General features: G+C 68.3%; 4 protein-coding genes across 8 annotated transcripts; 3 read left to right on the forward strand and 1 right to left on the reverse strand.

Annotated features, from left to right (window-relative positions):
- Positions 1 to 852: 852 nt before the first annotated feature.
- Positions 853 to 2,287, forward strand: MC1R (melanocortin 1 receptor; the record flags this gene model as incomplete). Its single annotated transcript, XM_082290124.1, has 2 exons — positions 853 to 869; positions 1,030 to 2,287. The coding sequence occupies 2 exons, from the start codon at positions 853 to 855 to the stop codon at positions 2,285 to 2,287; spliced, it is 1,275 nt and encodes a 424-aa protein (XP_082146250.1).
- A 932-nt stretch (positions 2,288 to 3,219) lies between these two features.
- Positions 3,220 to 6,446, forward strand: TUBB3 (tubulin beta 3 class III; the record flags this gene model as incomplete). Of its 2 annotated transcripts, XM_082290286.1 has the most annotated exons (4): positions 3,220 to 3,276; positions 4,069 to 4,177; positions 4,951 to 5,061; positions 5,371 to 6,446. In XM_082290286.1, the coding sequence occupies 4 exons, from the start codon at positions 3,220 to 3,222 to the stop codon at positions 6,444 to 6,446; spliced, it is 1,353 nt and encodes a 450-aa protein (XP_082146412.1). The 2 variants fall into 2 exon arrangements, with proteins under 2 accessions (XP_082146412.1, XP_082146413.1); XM_082290287.1 differs by lacking the exon at positions 4,069 to 4,177 and having other exon boundaries at positions 4,959 to 5,061.
- Positions 6,447 to 7,514: 1,068 nt separating this feature from the next.
- DEF8 (differentially expressed in FDCP 8 homolog) lies at positions 7,515 to 12,468 on the forward strand. 4 transcript variants are annotated; one of them, XM_082289809.1, is made up of 12 exons: positions 7,515 to 7,632; positions 8,483 to 8,598; positions 8,723 to 8,805; positions 8,888 to 9,037; positions 9,265 to 9,406; positions 9,479 to 9,643; positions 10,135 to 10,262; positions 10,655 to 10,768; positions 11,233 to 11,313; positions 11,410 to 11,550; positions 11,649 to 11,758; positions 11,833 to 12,468. In XM_082289809.1, exons 2-12 carry the CDS (start codon positions 8,493 to 8,495, stop codon positions 11,933 to 11,935), a joined length of 1,323 nt encoding a protein of 440 aa, XP_082145935.1. In that variant the 5' UTR covers positions 7,515 to 7,632; positions 8,483 to 8,492; the 3' UTR covers positions 11,936 to 12,468. The 4 variants fall into 4 exon arrangements, with proteins under 4 accessions (XP_082145935.1, XP_082145936.1, XP_082145933.1 ...); XM_082289810.1 differs by having other exon boundaries at positions 11,416 to 11,550; XM_082289807.1 differs by having other exon boundaries at positions 11,649 to 12,468.
- Positions 12,469 to 13,227: 759 nt separating this feature from the next.
- On the reverse strand, positions 13,228 to 15,178 carry DBNDD1 (dysbindin domain containing 1; the record flags this gene model as incomplete). Its single annotated transcript, XM_082290003.1, has 4 exons — positions 13,228 to 13,397; positions 13,485 to 13,625; positions 14,032 to 14,178; positions 15,130 to 15,178. The coding sequence occupies 4 exons, from the start codon at positions 15,176 to 15,178 to the stop codon at positions 13,228 to 13,230; spliced, it is 507 nt and encodes a 168-aa protein (XP_082146129.1).
- Positions 15,179 to 17,089: the final 1,911 nt, after the last annotated feature.

Below are 17,089 nucleotides of genomic sequence, written 5' to 3' on the forward strand. Positions count from 1 at the left end.
TTTATTCCTTCACCTTCACCTTCTAGAGCCAGGATTGAGGTAGGCCACAGTCAAACCGTAACTCATCCTTGTTCCCGTAAAGCTTTTTTCCCTTTTTTTGCTGAGTAATGGTGAATACGTGGAATAAATCCCTGCTTCTGCTGTGTTGTCTCCCTAGGGGCTGTAGCTGGGGTGGGTTGGCTGGGTGTGCAGACCCTGAGTCTCAAGCCAGCCCACCCTGGCTCCGTTCCCCGCTGGCATATCCAAATCCCGTGGGGTGCCATCCCTGTAGTTTGGCACTGTGGCAGCCTGGGACCCCATTCCCAGTGTGTGCAGCTGAGCCGTTTGCATCCATGCCAGAGGGAAGGGCTTCCCAACGGAAGTGGATAACCGTGGGATCGGCCCTTTCATGGAGCTGTGAATGGCTCTTTGGCAGCCACGTGGCTCCAGGCATCAACACAGACCTAAGGCACATGATGGTCAGATGGGTCCTGTCCCTCCCAGCCCGCCTGGGATCCCTCCAGGGCCGGGCTCTGCAGCATCCCATTTAATCACGCCTTTGACAACTCCTATGGCATCCCACGCCTGCCCCATGGTAAAACATCTTCCCCGGGGCCATGGGGATAGGACCCCTCCCAGTCCCAATGTGTGGGACAGCTTGGATCATGCAGTAGGGAGGGTCCTACAGGCGTCCCCGAGGTGCATGGATATCTCAGGGTGTGTGGATGACCCCCACAGCAGATGGGACCCCCCAGGACACGAGTCCCACAGGGCACATGGGACCCTCAAGATATGCAAACCAAGGTTCAGGGGTCCCCCCAGCAGATGCAGGACCTCAGGACACGTGGGGACCCTAAGGTGCACAGGACCCCTATGGCAGTGCCCCCAAGGTGCATGACCCCAGGGATGCATGGACCACCCCTGGGCATTTGAGACCCCCCGGCTCATGGTGATCCCAAGCAATCGGGTTCCCCAGGGCCATCCTGGGTGTCTGTCAGCCCTGGCCTCGGCAACGGCCCCCCTCACTGCTGGGGTGCCTCCCTCATGCAGGTGCCCACCCCCCGAGGAGGAGGAGCTGCGGGAGCCAGCTTTAAAGTGGGGCAGAGAAAAGGCCCTTTCTTCCCCAGCACCCTGGGCCGGCGGGCGTGAGGCGCTGGGCAGCGCTGGTGTGGAGAGTGGCCGCCAAACCGGAGGGTCCCAGTGGGCACGTGACACCCCCAGCACATCCCACGCCTCCCGTCCCCAACTCCTGGGCATCCCCTCAGCCTCGCCGCTGGGCACCGCGGGAGAGCTGGCGGGGTGCAACGCGGGCTCGGGGGCCGTGCAGGTGCCACAGGGGGCCCCGGGGCTGAGGAGGGGGCCATTGTCGACGCTGGCCTCCCTGCGTCTGCTGCGCGAGCCCTGGAATGCCAGCGAGGGCAACCAGAGTAATGCCACGGTCGGGGCCAGCAGCGGCTGGTGCCAGGGGCTGGACATTCCCAACGAGCTGTTCCTCGTGCTGGGGCTGGTGAGCCTGGTGGAGAACCTGCTGGTGGTGGCCACCATCCTGAAGAACAGGAACCTGCACTCACCCACCTACTACTTTATCTGCTGCCTGGCTGTGTCTGACATGCTGGTGAGCATCAGCAACCTGGCGGAGATGCTCTTCATGCTGCTGCTGGAGCACGGGGTGCTGGTGATGCGCCCCAGCATCGTCCGCCACATGGACAGCATCATCGACATGCTCATCTGCAGCTCGGTCATGTCTTCCCTCTCCTTCCCGGGGGTCATCGCCGTTGACCGCTACATCACCATCTTCTATGCCCTGCGCTACCACAGCATCATGACACTCCAGCGGGCCGTGGTCACCATGGTCAGCATCTGGCTGGCCAGCACTGTCTCCAGCACCGTCTTGATCACCTACTACAGCAGCAACATCGTCCTCCTCTGCCTCATCGGCTTTTTCCTCTTCATGCTGGTCCTCATGCTGGTGCTCTACATCCACATGTTCACCCTGGCCCGCCACCACCTCCACAGCATCTCCAGCCAGCAGAAGCCACCCACCACCCACCGTGGTGGCAGCCTGAAGGGTGCCATCACCCTCACCATCCTCCTGGGTGTCTTCTTTATCTGCTGGGGGCCCTTCTTCTTCCACCTCATCCTCATCGTCACCTGTCCCACCAACCCCTTCTGCATCTGCTTCTTCAGCTACTTCAACCTCTTCCTCATCCTCATCATCTGTAACTCGGTGATTGACCCCCTCATCTATGCCTTCCGGAGCCAGGAGCTCCGGCGGACGCTGCGGGAGGTGGTGACGTGCTCGTGGTAGGCAGCAGGACACGGTACCAGTACGGCCACCCCTGCCCCGAAATGGACAGATGGATGGACTGATGGATGGATGGGACGAGCCGCGGGGTGCCCAGTGCGGGCGAGGGGCTCACGGTTCCCAATAAAGGCTCTTTGCAGTGACGCTGTGGCTGGCATCGAGCGGCCCCGGGGAGCCCCGGGGGGAGAGGTCCCTCCCGGCCCCGCCGGTCGGTCAAGGGTCACTTGCTCCCACTGGGTACCGGCTGGAACCGGGAGGGACTGGCGGGGCGGCGGGAGGCTGGACCCCACGCGGGGGGCGGCCGGGGCCGCCCCCGGACAAAGGGCCCATCACCGTCGCCTTTGTTCTCGGGCCGCGCCCGCCGCCGCCCACCCCAGCACCGGCACCGGCACTATCCCCGGTCCCAGGGAGGACGACCGGCGACCGGGAACCCCAGGGTGGCCCTCCCGTACCCTGTTCCTACCCCTCCCCGTTACGGGACGCGCTTGGGAGGGGTGTCCCGCGTGTGTCCCCCAGACCCGCCGCCGCCGCCGCCGCCTCGGGATGCTCCCGCCGACGCCGGGCGCTCCCAGGGTCCCCCCACGGTCCCGGGGTGTCCCCGCTGCCCGCGGGTGCGGGGTGCCCCCTCGGCCGTGCCCCCCGCGGGTGCCGGGTCCCCGCTCCGCCGCGGCGGGGCGTGGCCGCGGGCGGGGCCGGGCGGGGCGTGGCGGGCGGTGCCGGTGCCGCAGGGCTGTTGCGGCGCTGCGGCGGCGGCCGCTGATTGGCTGCGGGCGGCGGTGACGTCAGCGGCCGGCCCGGTGCGGCGGCGGGAGCCTATAAAGGATGCGGCGGCGGCCGCGCCGCCCCCCGCGCTCCCGGTGCCGCTCCGCTCCGGTGCCGCTCCGCTCCCGGCCCCAGCCCGCTCCCGTCCCGCTCCGCTCCGGCCCGGCCGCACCATGAGGGAGATCGTCCACATCCAGGCGGGGCAATGCGGCAACCAGATCGGCGCCAAGGTAACGGCGGCGCCGCCGCCCTGCCCCGCCCGCCGCGGCGGAGCCGGGCGGCGGACAAAGACAGACCCGCTCCCCCCTCCCTCCCCTGCGCTCCCCTCCCCCCCTGCCGCCGCACCGGGAGGACAAAGCGCCCCGCCCCCCCCCCCGCGCCCCCCGCCCCCCGCCTTTGTCCGTCAGCACCGCGGACAGCGCCCGCGCCGCGCCCCGCCCGGGGTTTGGGGGGTCCCGGTGCCCCCCGCCCTGCTGAGCCCCGCCCGGGGTTTGGGGGTCCCGGTGCCCCCCGCCCTGCTGAGCCCCGCCCGGGGTTTGGGGGTCCCGGTGCCCCCCGCCCTGCTGAGCCCCGCCCGGGGTTTGGGGGGTCCCGGTGCCCCCCGCCCTGCTGAGCCCCGCCCGGGGTTTGGGGGTCCCGGTGCCCCCCGCCCTGCTGAGCCCCGCCCGGGGTTTTGGGGTGCTCCCCGCCCTGCTCGGGATTTGGGGTGTTTGGGGGATCCCCCTGCCCCCCGCTCCTCTGAGCCCTGTCTCGGGGTTTGAGGAGTCCTAATATCGTCCTCCCCATTCGGGATTTTGGGTGTTTGGGGGATCCCGTTGCCCACCGCCTGCCCAGGGGTTTGGGGAGTCCTGGTGTCCCCCGCCCCTCCCTGCTTGGGGATTTCGGTGTTTGGGGTATCCCAGTGCCTCTTGCCCCACCCAGCCCTGCCTAGGGATGGGAGGATCCTGGTGCCCCGTGCCTCGCCCGGGGGTCTGGGGATGTTCCAGTGCCTCCCGCCCTGCTGAGCTCCCCGTCCTCCCCAGTTTTGGGAGGTGATCAGCGACGAACACGGCATCGACCCCAGCGGCAACTACGTGGGGGACTCGGACCTGCAGCTTGAACGCATCAGTGTCTACTACAATGAGGCCTCTTGTAAGCGACCCCCCCCTCGGAACTGCCCCCGGCGGGGTAGCCTGAGCTGGGGCGTGGGGCCCCAGTCCGACCCCCCATGCAGGAGGACCTGGGTCCGCTGGGGTGGGAAGGGGGGGCAGACAGAGACACCCACCCCATGGAGGTGTGGGCGGGGCAGGCATGTGCACCCACCCCATGGCACCATTTAGTTTGGGGCAGGGGGAAATCATGTGCACCCAGTTCCATGGGACCCTGTGATTTGGGAGGGGTCATACACAACACCTGCACCCCAGCCCTGTTGGACCCGGGGGGGGGGCAGACATGTGCACCCACCCCCTCAGACCCTGTAGTTTGGGGGGGCAGGGGGCACATGTACCTCCAAGTTCATGGGACCCTGTGGTTTGGGTGGGGGCATGACACATGCACCCGCCCCGTGGGACACTGTGGTGTGGGGGGGACACCGCACTTGCGCCCAGTCCCATGGGACCTTGGGGAGAGGGGCACCTGCACTCGCCCTGGAGGATCCTGTGGTGTGGGGGGAACAAAACACGAACATTCACGCAGCCCCTGGGGCCCGGAGGGGAAATGGGGGACAGACACCTGCACCCACCCCATGCGACCCCCATTGTTTGGGGGGCATGAGACATGCAACCACCCCATAAGCCCCTGGGGTTTGGGAGGGACACGACCTGTGCACCCAGTCCTGTAGAACCCTGCAGGGCACTGGGAAACACCCCTGGGGGCGGGATGGGGGGGCGGCAGCAGGTCCCCTCCCGTCATGGGGTCTCTCTCAGCTCACAAGTACGTGCCTCGCGCCATCCTGGTGGACCTGGAGCCGGGGACGATGGACAGCGTGCGCTCGGGTGCCTTTGGCCACCTCTTCCGCCCTGACAACTTCATCTTTGGTAGGTCCCCGGGGAGGGAGGGGTGCACCGTCCCCCGATGTTCCCCCCCAGCCCCTGCATCCTCGGACCCGCCCGGCCTGTCGCCGTCCCCGGGGCACTCGGCGGGCACACCCCTCCCGCGCCGCGGGGCCCGGCACTGCCGGCACGCCGCCAAACCTCTGCGGTTCCTGCTTCCCACCCCGCCCCGGCGTCAGATCTCCCCGGTACTGCCGGCGGCAGCGGCCGGTCCCAGCCCTGATCCTCTCCCCGGTGCCCTCGGGTGCGGGCGTGGGGGGCCAGCGGCCATCGGAGCCTCTTTTCTTTTCCCAGGGCAGAGCGGTGCCGGGAACAACTGGGCAAAGGGGCACTACACAGAGGGGGCCGAGCTGGTGGACTCGGTGCTGGACGTGGTGCGGAAGGAGTGTGAGAACTGCGACTGCCTGCAGGGTTTCCAGCTGACCCACTCTCTGGGCGGGGGCACCGGCTCGGGCATGGGCACCCTCCTCATCAGCAAGGTGCGGGAGGAGTACCCCGACCGCATCATGAACACCTTCAGCGTGGTGCCATCCCCCAAGGTGTCGGACACGGTGGTGGAGCCCTACAACGCCACGCTGTCCATCCACCAGCTGGTGGAGAACACGGATGAGACGTACTGCATCGACAACGAGGCGCTCTACGACATCTGCTTCCGCACCCTCAAACTGGCCACCCCCACCTACGGTGACCTCAACCACCTTGTCTCGGCCACCATGAGCGGCGTCACCACCTCCCTGCGCTTCCCTGGCCAGCTCAATGCTGACCTCCGCAAGCTGGCCGTCAACATGGTGCCCTTCCCTCGGCTGCACTTCTTCATGCCCGGCTTTGCCCCGCTGACAGCACGTGGCAGCCAGCAGTACCGCGCCCTCACCGTGCCCGAGCTCACCCAGCAGATGTTTGATGCCAAGAACATGATGGCCGCCTGTGACCCCCGCCATGGCCGCTACCTCACCGTGGCCACCGTCTTCCGTGGCCGCATGTCCATGAAGGAGGTGGATGAACAGATGTTGGCCATCCAGAGCAAGAACAGCTCCTACTTTGTGGAGTGGATCCCCAACAATGTCAAGGTGGCCGTGTGTGACATCCCACCACGGGGCCTGAAGATGTCCTCCACCTTCATCGGGAACAGCACGGCCATCCAGGAGCTCTTCAAGCGCATCTCGGAGCAGTTCACAGCCATGTTCCGCCGCAAAGCCTTCCTGCACTGGTACACAGGTGAGGGGATGGACGAGATGGAGTTCACCGAGGCTGAGAGCAACATGAATGACCTGGTGTCCGAGTACCAGCAGTACCAGGACGCCACGGCCGAGGAGGAGGGTGAGATGTACGAGGACGACGAGGAGGAGTCGGAGGCGCAGGGCGCCAAGTGATGCCCGACGCCGCCCCCCGACACTGCCCGCGGCCCCCTGGCTTCGCGCTGCTGCACCCCCCGGGTGCTGCTCCCCCCGCCGTCCCCTCAGTGTCTCCTGACCCTGTCCCCCCCTGAGCCGGCTCGGCCCCCTGCCCCCCTTCCTACCTCCCCCCTTTTCGTTTTTTACTGGTTTGTGTCTTATTATTTTTTTTGAATACTTAATAAATTTATTGCTGTCCAGGTACTATTTGTCTGTGGCTGCTGGGTAGGGGGGACAGGGAACACCCACACGGTTCAGCCATTCCCAGCCAGGGGAGGTGTTTGGGAAGCCCCCATGTACTGCCCCCCACCCTTCTGCCCCACAGATTCAGCCCCCCCAGGCGGGCTGTGCCTTTGTCCCCACTGTCACCCTTCTCCATGCTGGGGGGGTGTGGCAGCCACAGTTGGCCCTTTGTTCCCCAAACTGAGGTGGTAGCGCAGACCCCAGGGTGCTTCCCCAGGGCTGGGTGTGTGCACAGTTGTGGAGGACCCAGGACACTCGTGGATCCGAGTCCCCCGGCTTTGGAGGCCATGGGCTGATAGGGCTGTGGGCTATAGGAATGGGGACAGTGGGGCTGGGGGCTGTGGCGATGGGGACACTGGGGATGAAGGCTGTAGGGGTGGGGTCTGTAGGGGTGGAGACAGTGGTGATGGAGACTGCGAGTTGTGGGGATGGGGGCTGTAGGGACAAGGGATGATGAGGCCGGGTGCTGTAGAGATGGAGGCTGTAGAGACAAGGCTGTAGGGGTGGGGACAGCGCGGAGGGGAGCTGCGGGGCTGTAGGGGTGGGGACAGCGCGGGTGGCGCGGTGCGGGGCTGTAGGGGTGGGGACAGCGCGGGTGTCGCGGTGCGGGGCTGTAGGGGTGGGGACAGCGCGGGTGTCGCGGTGCGGGGCTGTAGGGGTGGGGACAGCGCGGGTGTCGCGGTGCGCGGAGCGGCCCCGCCCGGGCGCGGCGCAGTGCGGTCTGCCGGCCGGCAGGGGGCAGCAGCGCGGGGGCGCTGAGGGGCGGGGCGCGCGGGCGGGCGCGGCGGCGCGCGGCGGTGAGCGGGGCGGGGGCGCTGCCCCCTGGCGGGCGCGGCGGGAGGGGCTGCGGGGGGACATCGAGGGGACATCGAGGCGACATCGAGGGGACATAGGGACCCCAGGGGATCCGTGCACGGTGCCGGTACGTGGTGACCGTGGGCCGAAGCGGGCGGTGGCGGCGGGGCAGGGCGTGGGAGGCGGAGAGACGCGTCTGTCCGCGGGGACGGAGACGGGGACAGGGCCGGGAACGGAGATGGGTGTTGGTGCCAGGACCGGGGTGTTGGGGACGGAGACGGTGCTGGGGTGTTGGTGGTTGTGACAGAATGCCGGTGCCGGTGTGTCAGTGCTGGTGTTTGTGCTGGTGCCGGTGTGTCGGTGTCAGTGTTTGTGTCAGTGCCGGTGTTTGTGCCGGTGCCGGTGTGTCGGTGTTTGTGTCAGTGCCGGTGTGTCGGTGTTTGTGGCAGTGCCCGTGTGCCGGTGTTTGTGGCAGTGCTGGCGTTTCTGTGGCTGTACCGGGGTGTCAGTGACAGTGAGGAGGTGTCGGTGTTTGTGTCGGTGCCAGTGACAGGGTTTCGGTGCTGGTGTTGGGGTGTCCGTGGCAGTGCTGGTACAGCCGGTGGGAGTACCGGGGTGTTGCTGCTGGTGAGGAAGTGTCAGTGCTGAGGTGTCAGTACCAGGGTGTTGGTGCTGGTGCCGGGGTGTCACTGCTGGTGCTTGGATGTCAGTGCCAACGCTGGAGTATCAGTGCCATGACAGGGTGTTGGTGACAGTGTCGGTGCTGCTGAGGTGCTATTGGTGCCTGTGATGGGGTGATTGTGCTGGTGCCAGGGTGTAGGTGCTGGTGATACAACGCAAGTGCTCCTGACGGGATGCTGGTGATGGTATTCGGGGTGTTGGTGTCAGTGCCAGTGCTGGGGTGTTGATGCCAGGGTGTCGGTGCCGGTGCTTGTGCCAGCGCTGGGGTAACTGAGGCAGTGTCCATTCCCCAGCAGGACGGTGGCGATGGCATCGGATGAGCGGCTGGCCCGCTTCCGCCAGGCCCACCTCAACCCCTTCAACAAGACCCCTGAGCAGCCGGAGCGCCCCGACGGAGAACCCCCTGCCCCAGGTGGGTGCTGATTCCCCCACCCCACTCCCTGTCCCACACTGGGGTGGGCAACCAGGCCCAGCCCCTCCATGGTACCCCCTATTCTGGGGGTGGGTTCAGGCCCCTCTGAGACCCCACTTTGCAGCCCAGCAGCCGGATCCCACCCCAGGGGACCTCGAGGGCGCCCTGGACCTGGGGCTGGCTGAGGACCACTTCTCCCGCCCTGTGGTGAGTGGGGTGGGTGTTGTGGGGATGGGGGGGGATATGGGGGTCTCAGCTCACCTTCTTCCTCCTCTGGTGGTGGTGGCAGGGGCTGATCCTGGCATCGGACGTGCCTCAGCTGCGCCAGGCCATCGAGGAGTGCAAGCGGGTGATCCTGGCGCTGCCTGAGCACTCGGAGCGGCAGAAGGACGCCGTGGTTCGGCTCATCCACCTCCGCCTCAAGCTGCAGGAGCTGAAGGTGGGACTGAGGCTGGGGCTGGGGCCAGGGGGGTCTCCATGGCTGGGGCTTCATGCTGACACCCATCCCTGGAAGTGTCCAAGGCCAAGCTGGAGAGGGCTTGGAGCAACCTGGGCTAGTGGAAGGTGTCCCTGCCCATGGCAGGGGATGGAATGGGATGAGCTTTAAGGTCCAACCCAAACAATTCTGTGATTCTTTAGTTCTCTGACCCCACTTTCCCCCTGCAGGACCCTGGTGAGGATGAGCCCAACATCCGGGTGGTCCTGGAGCATCGTTTCTACAAGGAGAAGAGCAAGAGTGTCAAGCAGATGTGTGACAAGTGCAGCACCATCATCTGGGGGCTCATCCAGACCTGGTACACCTGCACAGGTGGGTCTGGGACACCCCCTCCACGTCCCTGTTTGCCCCATCCCCACGCTGACAACCACCTGTGCCCCCCAGGCTGCTACTACCGGTGCCACAGCAAGTGCCTGCCGCTGGTGAGCCGGCCCTGTGTGCGGGCCCAGGTGAGCCACCAAGCCGAGTACCAGCTCAGCATCTGCCCCGAGAGCGGACTGGACAGCCAGGACTATCGCTGTGCTGAGTGCCGGGCCCCCATCTCCCTCCGTGAGCCCCTGCTGCTGCCAGGGGGGCTGGGGCGAGCCGTGGGGCTGGGGGGAGCTGGGGGCTCTGGTAGCTGGTAGTTGAGGCTGGGTGATATGGGGCTGGGATGAGCTGGGAGCCCTGTGGGGTTGGGTGGTGTGGGACCGGGAGGTGTAGGGCCAGGGGCTTCATGGAGCTGTGCAGAGCTGAGGGGTTGTGAGGCTGGAGGGGCTGAGGGGAGGTGGGAGCCTGTGGGGCTTGGCTCCCTTGGGGGGCTCTGTGAGGCTGGGGGGAGCTGCTTGGGGCTGAGGGGCTGTGGGGTGGGAGGTGTGTGGGGCTGGTGGGAGCTGAAGGTTTGGGCTCTGGGAGCTATGGGGATCTGGGGAAGGTGACACTGGGGACCCACCGTGTGCCCAGGTGTTGCTGGGTGTCCTGGGGGCACACACAGGGTGTGGGGTGGGCAGAGAACAGGGCAGTGCCAGTGCCAGCCCCACGCCAGCCCTGTGCCACCACAGGGGGGGTGCCCAGCGAGGCCCGACAGTGCGACTACACCGGCCTCTACTACTGCTCCAGCTGCCACTGGAACGACCTGGCCGTGGTGCCCGCCCGTGCCATCCACAACTGGGACTTCGAGCCCCGCAAGGTGGCCCTGGCATGGGGTGGGGGCACCCTGGGGTGTCATGGAAGTTCCTTGGGACAGTGGTCCTGGGTAGAGGCCACCTAGGGGGGCCATGTCCTTGGTCATGGGGGTCCCTGGGAGCTGCATCCATGGATAGAGGTGACTTGGGAGCCTTGTCCTTTGTCATGAGGGTCCCTGGGGGGCATGTCCCTTGGTAGAGGTCACTCGAGGGACCACATTCCTGGTCATGGGGGCCATGTCCCTGGTGATGGGGGTTGCTGGGCACAGATCACTTGAGGGGAAGCCATGTCCCCAGGGCCGTGTCCCTGTGATGGGGCCCTGCCAGGGGTCTGTGGGTGGTGGCAGCAGGGCTGGCAGGTGCGGGGGGTGACGGTGGCTCTGGCGGTGTCGGGCAGGTGTCGCGGTGCAGCATGAGGTACCTGGCACTGATGGTGTCACGGCCGGTGCTGAAGCTGCGGGAGATCAACCCACTGCTTTTCAACTATGTGGAGGAGCTGGTGGAGATCCGGGTGAGTGCTGGATCTGGGGAGGACACCCCACAAGGGCAGGGGACGCCACAGAGGGCGCGTGGGATGAGCAGGAGGTGGGGGGACTCCAGTGGCACCCACTAGGTCCCACAGAGAGGAAGCAAGGTGAGGTGGGGGGGTTGGGGCAGAGGGTGCCCAGACTGTTACAGGGATGAACTTGACCCAATCTAGTCTTGTTCTTGCCATGCTCCTGTCTCCATCCCAATCACAACCCTGTCTCCCTGTCCCTGAACCCATTCCCATTCCATCCCTGTCCTCATTCCTATTCCCATTCCTGTCCCTATTTCCATCCCATCCCTGTCCCCATTCTCATCCTGTCCCATTCTCACACTGTCTCCATCTCATCCTTGCCCCTGCCACTGCCTCTTTTCTTGTGCTTGTCCCATCCCTGCCCCCACACCCATTCCTATCCTCATTCCCATCCCATCCCATCCTGTCCCCTGCAGAAGCTGCGCCAGGACATCCTGCTGATGAAGCCCTACTTCATCACCTGCAAGGAGGCGATGGAGGCGCGGCTGCTGCTGCAGGTCAGGCCGGGGGCCAGGGCCAGGCATGGCGGTGGCGGTCACACAGCGGTGGCAGTCACACAGCGGTGGCAGTCACAGTGACCCGTTTGCCCACAGCTGCAGGACCGACAGCACTTTGTGGAGAACGATGAGATGTACTCGCTGCAGGACCTGATCGACATCGAGGCCGGGCGCCTCGGCTGCTCCCTCACCGAGATCCACACGCTCTTTGCCAAACACATCAAGCTGGACTGCGAGGTGAGCCCGTGCTGTGGGGCAGAGCCGTGGGGACACCCCCATGGGGCCAGTGCAGGGCTGGTGGGGTCACCATTGTCACCTCCTGCCTGCTCCCCCAGCGATGCCAGGCTAAGGGCTTCGTCTGTGAGCTGTGCCGGGAGGGCGACGTGCTCTTCCCCTTCGACAGCCACACCTCGGTCTGCGCCGACTGCTCCGCCGTCTTCCACAGGTACCGACACACTGGGGCGGGATGTGGGGACGTGGGGGTGGCAGGGGGTGACCCAGCGCTGTCCCCCCCTCCAGGGACTGCTACTATGACAACTCCACCACCTGTCCCCGGTGCGCCCGGCTGAGCCTGCGGAAGCAATCCTTGTTCCAGGACTCCAGCACGGAAGCAGAGCCCTGAGGGGAGTCTGCCCCCATGGTGGGGTCTCAGGCCCAAGACTGCTCCCCACCCACCACAGGGCCCCGGGATGGACACAATCAGCCCAGTGGTGGTTTGGGGACTGGGTGGCCCTGGCTCTGGGACCCTCTGCTCATGGAAATGGCAGCACTGCCGGGGGGGGAATCACTGCTGAACCCCAGCCATTCCTGGAAGCATGGAGACCCTCGCCGGAGGGGCCAGGATCCGGTTAACCGGGATCCGGTTATGGCCCCACAGCGGCTCCTGCCGTCCCTGCCTGCAACCGGGTGCGGGCAGGGACGGGGTGCAGGCCGGGGCTGGCGCTGCGCTGTCCTGGGGCGGCAGGTGCTGGCAGGAGGGCTCAGCCCTGGCACCGGGACGGGACCGAGTCCCCCACACACAATACCGGAATGAGGTCTCTCCCCAGCCCTCGGCACCACCGTTACCGGGGCCGAGCCCCGGGGGGATGTTGCGGGGTCTTCCCCGGCCTGGACCGGGTGCGGTGTGGAGCCGCTGCCTTCCCTTCTCCCCGGTGTTTCCTGTAGCATTAACGAGCCTCTTTGCGCAACCCAGCACTCGTGTCCTGCTTCGGGCGGCGGCGGGGGGCACCGGGGCACGGGCAGGATGTGCGAATGCCGGGGGCGGCAGCCCGGGAGCTCCTGCCGAGGCTGGGGCTGCCGCGGGGCGAGCACCGGGACCGACCCAGCCCCGGGCCGGTCCCCGGTCCAGCGCCGCCCGCGGGACAAAATTGCGCTGCGCGACGTTATCGGGGATGTGCCAACCCTCAGCGCCGGTCTCCCGCTCATCGAGAGGGGCCGCGGCCATGCTGCCCCGGTACCGGCCGGGCCCCCCCCTCCCCGGTGCTCCCGAGGTGTTCCGTGTCCCCAATTCCTCCCGCTCCCCCCCCGGCGGCGCAGACGGGCAGAAGCCGGCGGTGGGTCGGTCGGTCGATTTTACCGGATCACAGCACTGCTACATCAGAACCGGGCGGGCACCGGCACCGGCCGCGCTCCGTCGGGCCGCGCTGAGCCGTGCGACCCGTCCCGTCCTGCCCCACCCGCTGCTCCCGGCAACCAAGGCCGTGCCGCTCCCGGGGGCCGGCGGGGCCGGCCCGGTTTCCCCCCGGGGCCGCGGGCCACTGGCTGAGGGCAGCCCCGGTACCTCCCCGCCGCGGGGCTGGGGCCGCCTCTGCCCTCCGGGCGGGCTAACGGGAGTCCTGCGCCCGGGGACGGGCTCCATCGGTACCGACGGGACCAGCACCGGCGTATCCCGGTGTCCCCCGGCGGGTTTTGTCCCTACGGCTCCCGCGGGCGCTCGGCGGGCAGGAAGGCGTCCGGGGGTCCCGGGGGTCCCGGCGGCAGCTCAGGGTCACTCAGGTGCTTCTTGTCCCGGCCCTGCTCCCGCGCGCGGGTCCAGGAGGGCGAGCGCAGGTACCCAGCCCGCGGCACCGCCGGCGGCTGCAGCCCTGCGGGACGCACGGGCGGGTGGGCGGTCAGCGACGCACCGGGACGGACGGACAGACCGGGACCGGCGGCCCCGGACCCCCGCTCACCGCCGGGCGTCTCTCCGGCCACGTTCTCCTCGTCGGAGTCAGCGAAGACCTCGGCCAGCTCCTGGTCCGACATATCCGTCAGCTCCGTCAGGTCCAGCAGGTCGAAGTGCACCTCCAGCGAGGACACGCTGCTCAGGGGCTCTGCGGGCACCGGGGAGAGGCTGGGGACCCACCGCTGTCCCCAACGGGGGGGGCGGGGGCCTGAGGGGGGCGGGGGTCTGGTGCTTGGGGCCCAGGGAGCTGGGGGTATGAGGATCTTGGAGACGGCCATGACTGGCTGGGGGCTAGCAGGGGATCCCTAGGGGTGGCAGGGGACCCCAGGGACAGGAAGGAGACCCCAGAGGGCGACAGGAGACTCTCGGGACAGGCAGGAGACCCCAAGGGCTGGCAGACAACTCTCGGGGACAGGCAGGAAACCCCGGAGCAGACCCGAGGTGCTGGGGACAGGCAGGTGATGCTATGGGCAGGCAGACATCCCAGGGACAAAGCAGGCGGCCTCAGGCACAGGCAGGGACAGGCAGGGACCCCAGCTCAGGGCCGCACTCACGTCGGCGCTCGGTGACCTGCAGCAGGCCAGCGCTGGGGATGGGGATGCCACCCTGCTCCTCCGCGGGGACTCGGGGGGTCTCCTGGGCCGGCCCGTGGGTGGGGGTCCCTGCAGGGTGCTCCGGGACCAGTGGCTCCTTGCCAAGCTCTGCCACATCAGCACCTTCTGCGTCAGTGAGGGCAGTTCCTCCCGGGGTCCCCCAGCACTCACGGGGTGCCCGGCTGAGGGGCCGGGGGCAGCAGGACCCCTGGGAGGACCGGGGAGACGGGCAGAACTGCCGAGACCCTCGTGTCGGAAGCTGGCAGCCCCCACCCCCCGCCCCGCGCCCCCCTCCCCGCGCAGCCCCTTTGTGTCGGCGAGACAAAGCGCAGCCTGTGCCGGGGCCCGGACAAGGGCGGATTGTGCTGGGACTGGCCCCGGGAAGAGCCGGTGGGACAAGGCGGCCGCGGCAGATGGTCTTGGCCATGGCACAGGTCACGGCACGCGGTGGTGGTACACGGTGGGGGCACAGCCGTGTCTCGGGGCTGAGCGGGCACTGAGGGTGGGAGGAGGCCCTGTGTGCCCAGGGCAGAACCGGGGGACACAGCACCCTGTCCCCCCGAGGTCAGTGCCGGTGCCCTGGCACCACGTGCCACCACCGAACCATGCCACCACTGCGTTACCGGGTGACACGGCACAGGGATGGGCATCGCCTCCCTCCCACCAGGGTGGTGACAGCGGGGCAGGGACAGAGACCCCCAACCCAAAGGGGAAAAGGACGTTACGAGGTGTTCCTGCTGCTGGCACATGGAGCTGCAGGACATGGGCAGGACACCAGCGGGACACCAGCGCTCTGCCCGACAGTGGCTCTGCCACGTCCTGACCTCGCACGGTGGGATCAGACACCCCGCGCTGACGGTACGTTCCCTCGGGCCGGAAAATGTGGTCCTCATCCCGCTCCAGAGCAGAGCAGATCCACCCGGGGAGGACACGGGGGCTGCCCGCTCCTGCCCGCTCCCGCCGCCTCTCCCCGCGCAGTGCCCGGCCCCGGTGGGTGACACTGTGCCGTGTCACCGTAAGGAGCGCGGCCCCCGCTGCCCGCACCACGCCGCCACCCACCAGGGCGCTGGTCCCGGCTGCAGAATTCCCCTCTGGCCTCCGCCTGCATGGTCCCGCCGTGCCACCGGCCGTGTCACCAGCAGTGTCACCAGCCACACCGCCCGCTCCGGCCTGGGCTCACCGGCTGCCTGGCGGGAGCGGGGCCGGATCAGGGATCTCTCCCGCACGACGTGTGCTGACTCACGGCAACCGCAGAGCCGGGCAGCCGCCGGTACCGGCACCCCATGGCACCGGTCACCCCGCGGCACCCGCAACCCGCCCCAGTGGCACTGTCCCCTCAAGGGCCCGGTGTCCCGCCGTTCCCCCGGTGCCACGGCCGGGGCTGCCCCATGCTGGCGGCTACGGCACAGTCGTGTGCGGGCCACACGCGGGAGGGACGGGCATGCAGGGGAGCCCTGGCACCGCCTCTGTCACCAGGTGAAGCCCCCCCAGAATACCGGGCCCCCCTCAGCTGCACCAGCACAGCCACATCCCTGTCCCCAAGCCCCTCCGCACACCGGCACTGGCACAGCTGTGCGGGGATGTCTGCAAGGTACCCCACGTCCCCTGGGCACCCCGGTGTTCCTCCATGTCCTGTGAGCACCCTACTACTCCTCTACACCCCCGTGCACCCCACTGTCCCCCCACATTCCCTGGGCATCCCGTTGCACACCCAAGTCCCCAGTGCACTCGCCTGCTCCGTCTGACCACCTGGTCACCCCACTGCCTCCCCTTGTCACCCCACTGCACCCCCACCTCCTGCGAGCATCCCACTGCCCCCCATGGTCCCAGCGCACTCCAGTGCTCCCTCACACCCCCTGAACACCCCCGTGTCCCGCCACATTCTCTGGGCACCCCTCTGCTCTCCCCCTCCATCTCCACTTTCCCTGCACAGACCCCCTCGATGTCCTGTCCCCGCCCCCCCAACAACCCCCTCCCCCTGCAGCCGGGCACCCCCAGCACGGCCCCGCGCCCCCCTTTGCCCCCCAATGCGCCCCTCATGCACCCCCTCCCGTTGCACGCCGCCCTACATCTCCTTGTCCGCCCCGCGGGGCCCGGCCCGGTTCCACGGTGATGGGCGTGCCGGTCCGTGCCTCCCCCGTCTGCCCCCCGCCCTCACCTGCGGTGGCGGCCGCTGCCGGAGCCGCCATGGGCCGGGGTCGGGGCTGATGCCGGTGCCGGTGCCGGTGCCGGTGCCGGTGCTGGGCGGGCCCGGTGCCAGCCCGCAGCCCGCACGGTCCTGCCGCCGCGGCGGGGCGGGGACACCGAGATGGGCGGAGCCGAGGGGCGGGAGGCGCCAGGGGGACAAGAGAGGGCGCGGAGGGGACCGGGAGGAGCGGGGGGGCACACGGGGACCGGGGGGTTGCGGGAGCGGAGGCGGGGGACCCCAGCTGTGGGGAGACAGCCCCGGGCGCAGCGGTGGGCGCGGGGGTGGGAGGAGCCTGTGCCGGGCACAGCGGGACCCTTCGGGTTTGTCCCACCCAGCCCTCCCCGAACTCCCCCGGTACCCCCGGTTCCCCCCGAACCGCTCGGTTCCCCCGGTCACCCCGTTCCCTCCAACCGCCCCCCACCGCTTCCTCCCCGCCCGGTCCCCGCGATGTCCCCCCGCCTCTCCCCGGTGTCCCCTCCCGGTCCCCTCCCCGTCCCCTCCCGGTCCCCTCCCCGTCCCCCGCCGCTCTCGCTGGCCCCGCCTCCGTTGCCAGGGCGGAGCGTGGCGTTGCTAGGGGCGTGTCTTCCCGCAGCGCCCCTCTCGCGAGATTTCACCATCCTCTCGCGGGATCTGCCCGGCCGTTGCCCGGAGACGGTGGTGCCGCCGGCCGCCGCCATGGTGAGAGCGGCCCCGGGCCGGGATCGGGAGGAGAACCGGGGCCGGGGGAGAACCGGGGCGGCTGCTGAAGGGTCCCCTGCAGCCGGGGTGTGCGGGCAGGGGAGGGCGGTGAAGCCCCGCACCCCGATGTCTGCGAGCCCCGTCCTGTCCCGG

Source organism: Coloeus monedula, assembly GCF_965178545.1.
Source record: "Coloeus monedula genome assembly, chromosome: 13".
In the NCBI taxonomy this organism is placed as follows: Eukaryota; Metazoa; Chordata; class Aves; order Passeriformes; family Corvidae; genus Coloeus; species Coloeus monedula.

What these genes read in the sequence shown, in the direction of transcription:
- DEF8 (XM_082289807.1), top strand. Translation starts at nt 8,493, where the DNA reads ATGGCATCGGATGAGCGGCTGGCCCGCTTCCGCCAGGCCCACCTCAAC. An exon ending in CGGAGAACCCCCTGCCCCAG is followed by an intron (nt 8,599 to 8,722) that starts GTGGGTGCTGAT and finishes CCCACTTTGCAG; the next exon opens with CCCAGCAGCCGGATCCCACC. An exon ending in GGGACTTCGAGCCCCGCAAG is followed by an intron (nt 10,263 to 10,654) that starts GTGGCCCTGGCA and finishes GGTGTCGGGCAG; the next exon opens with GTGTCGCGGTGCAGCATGAG.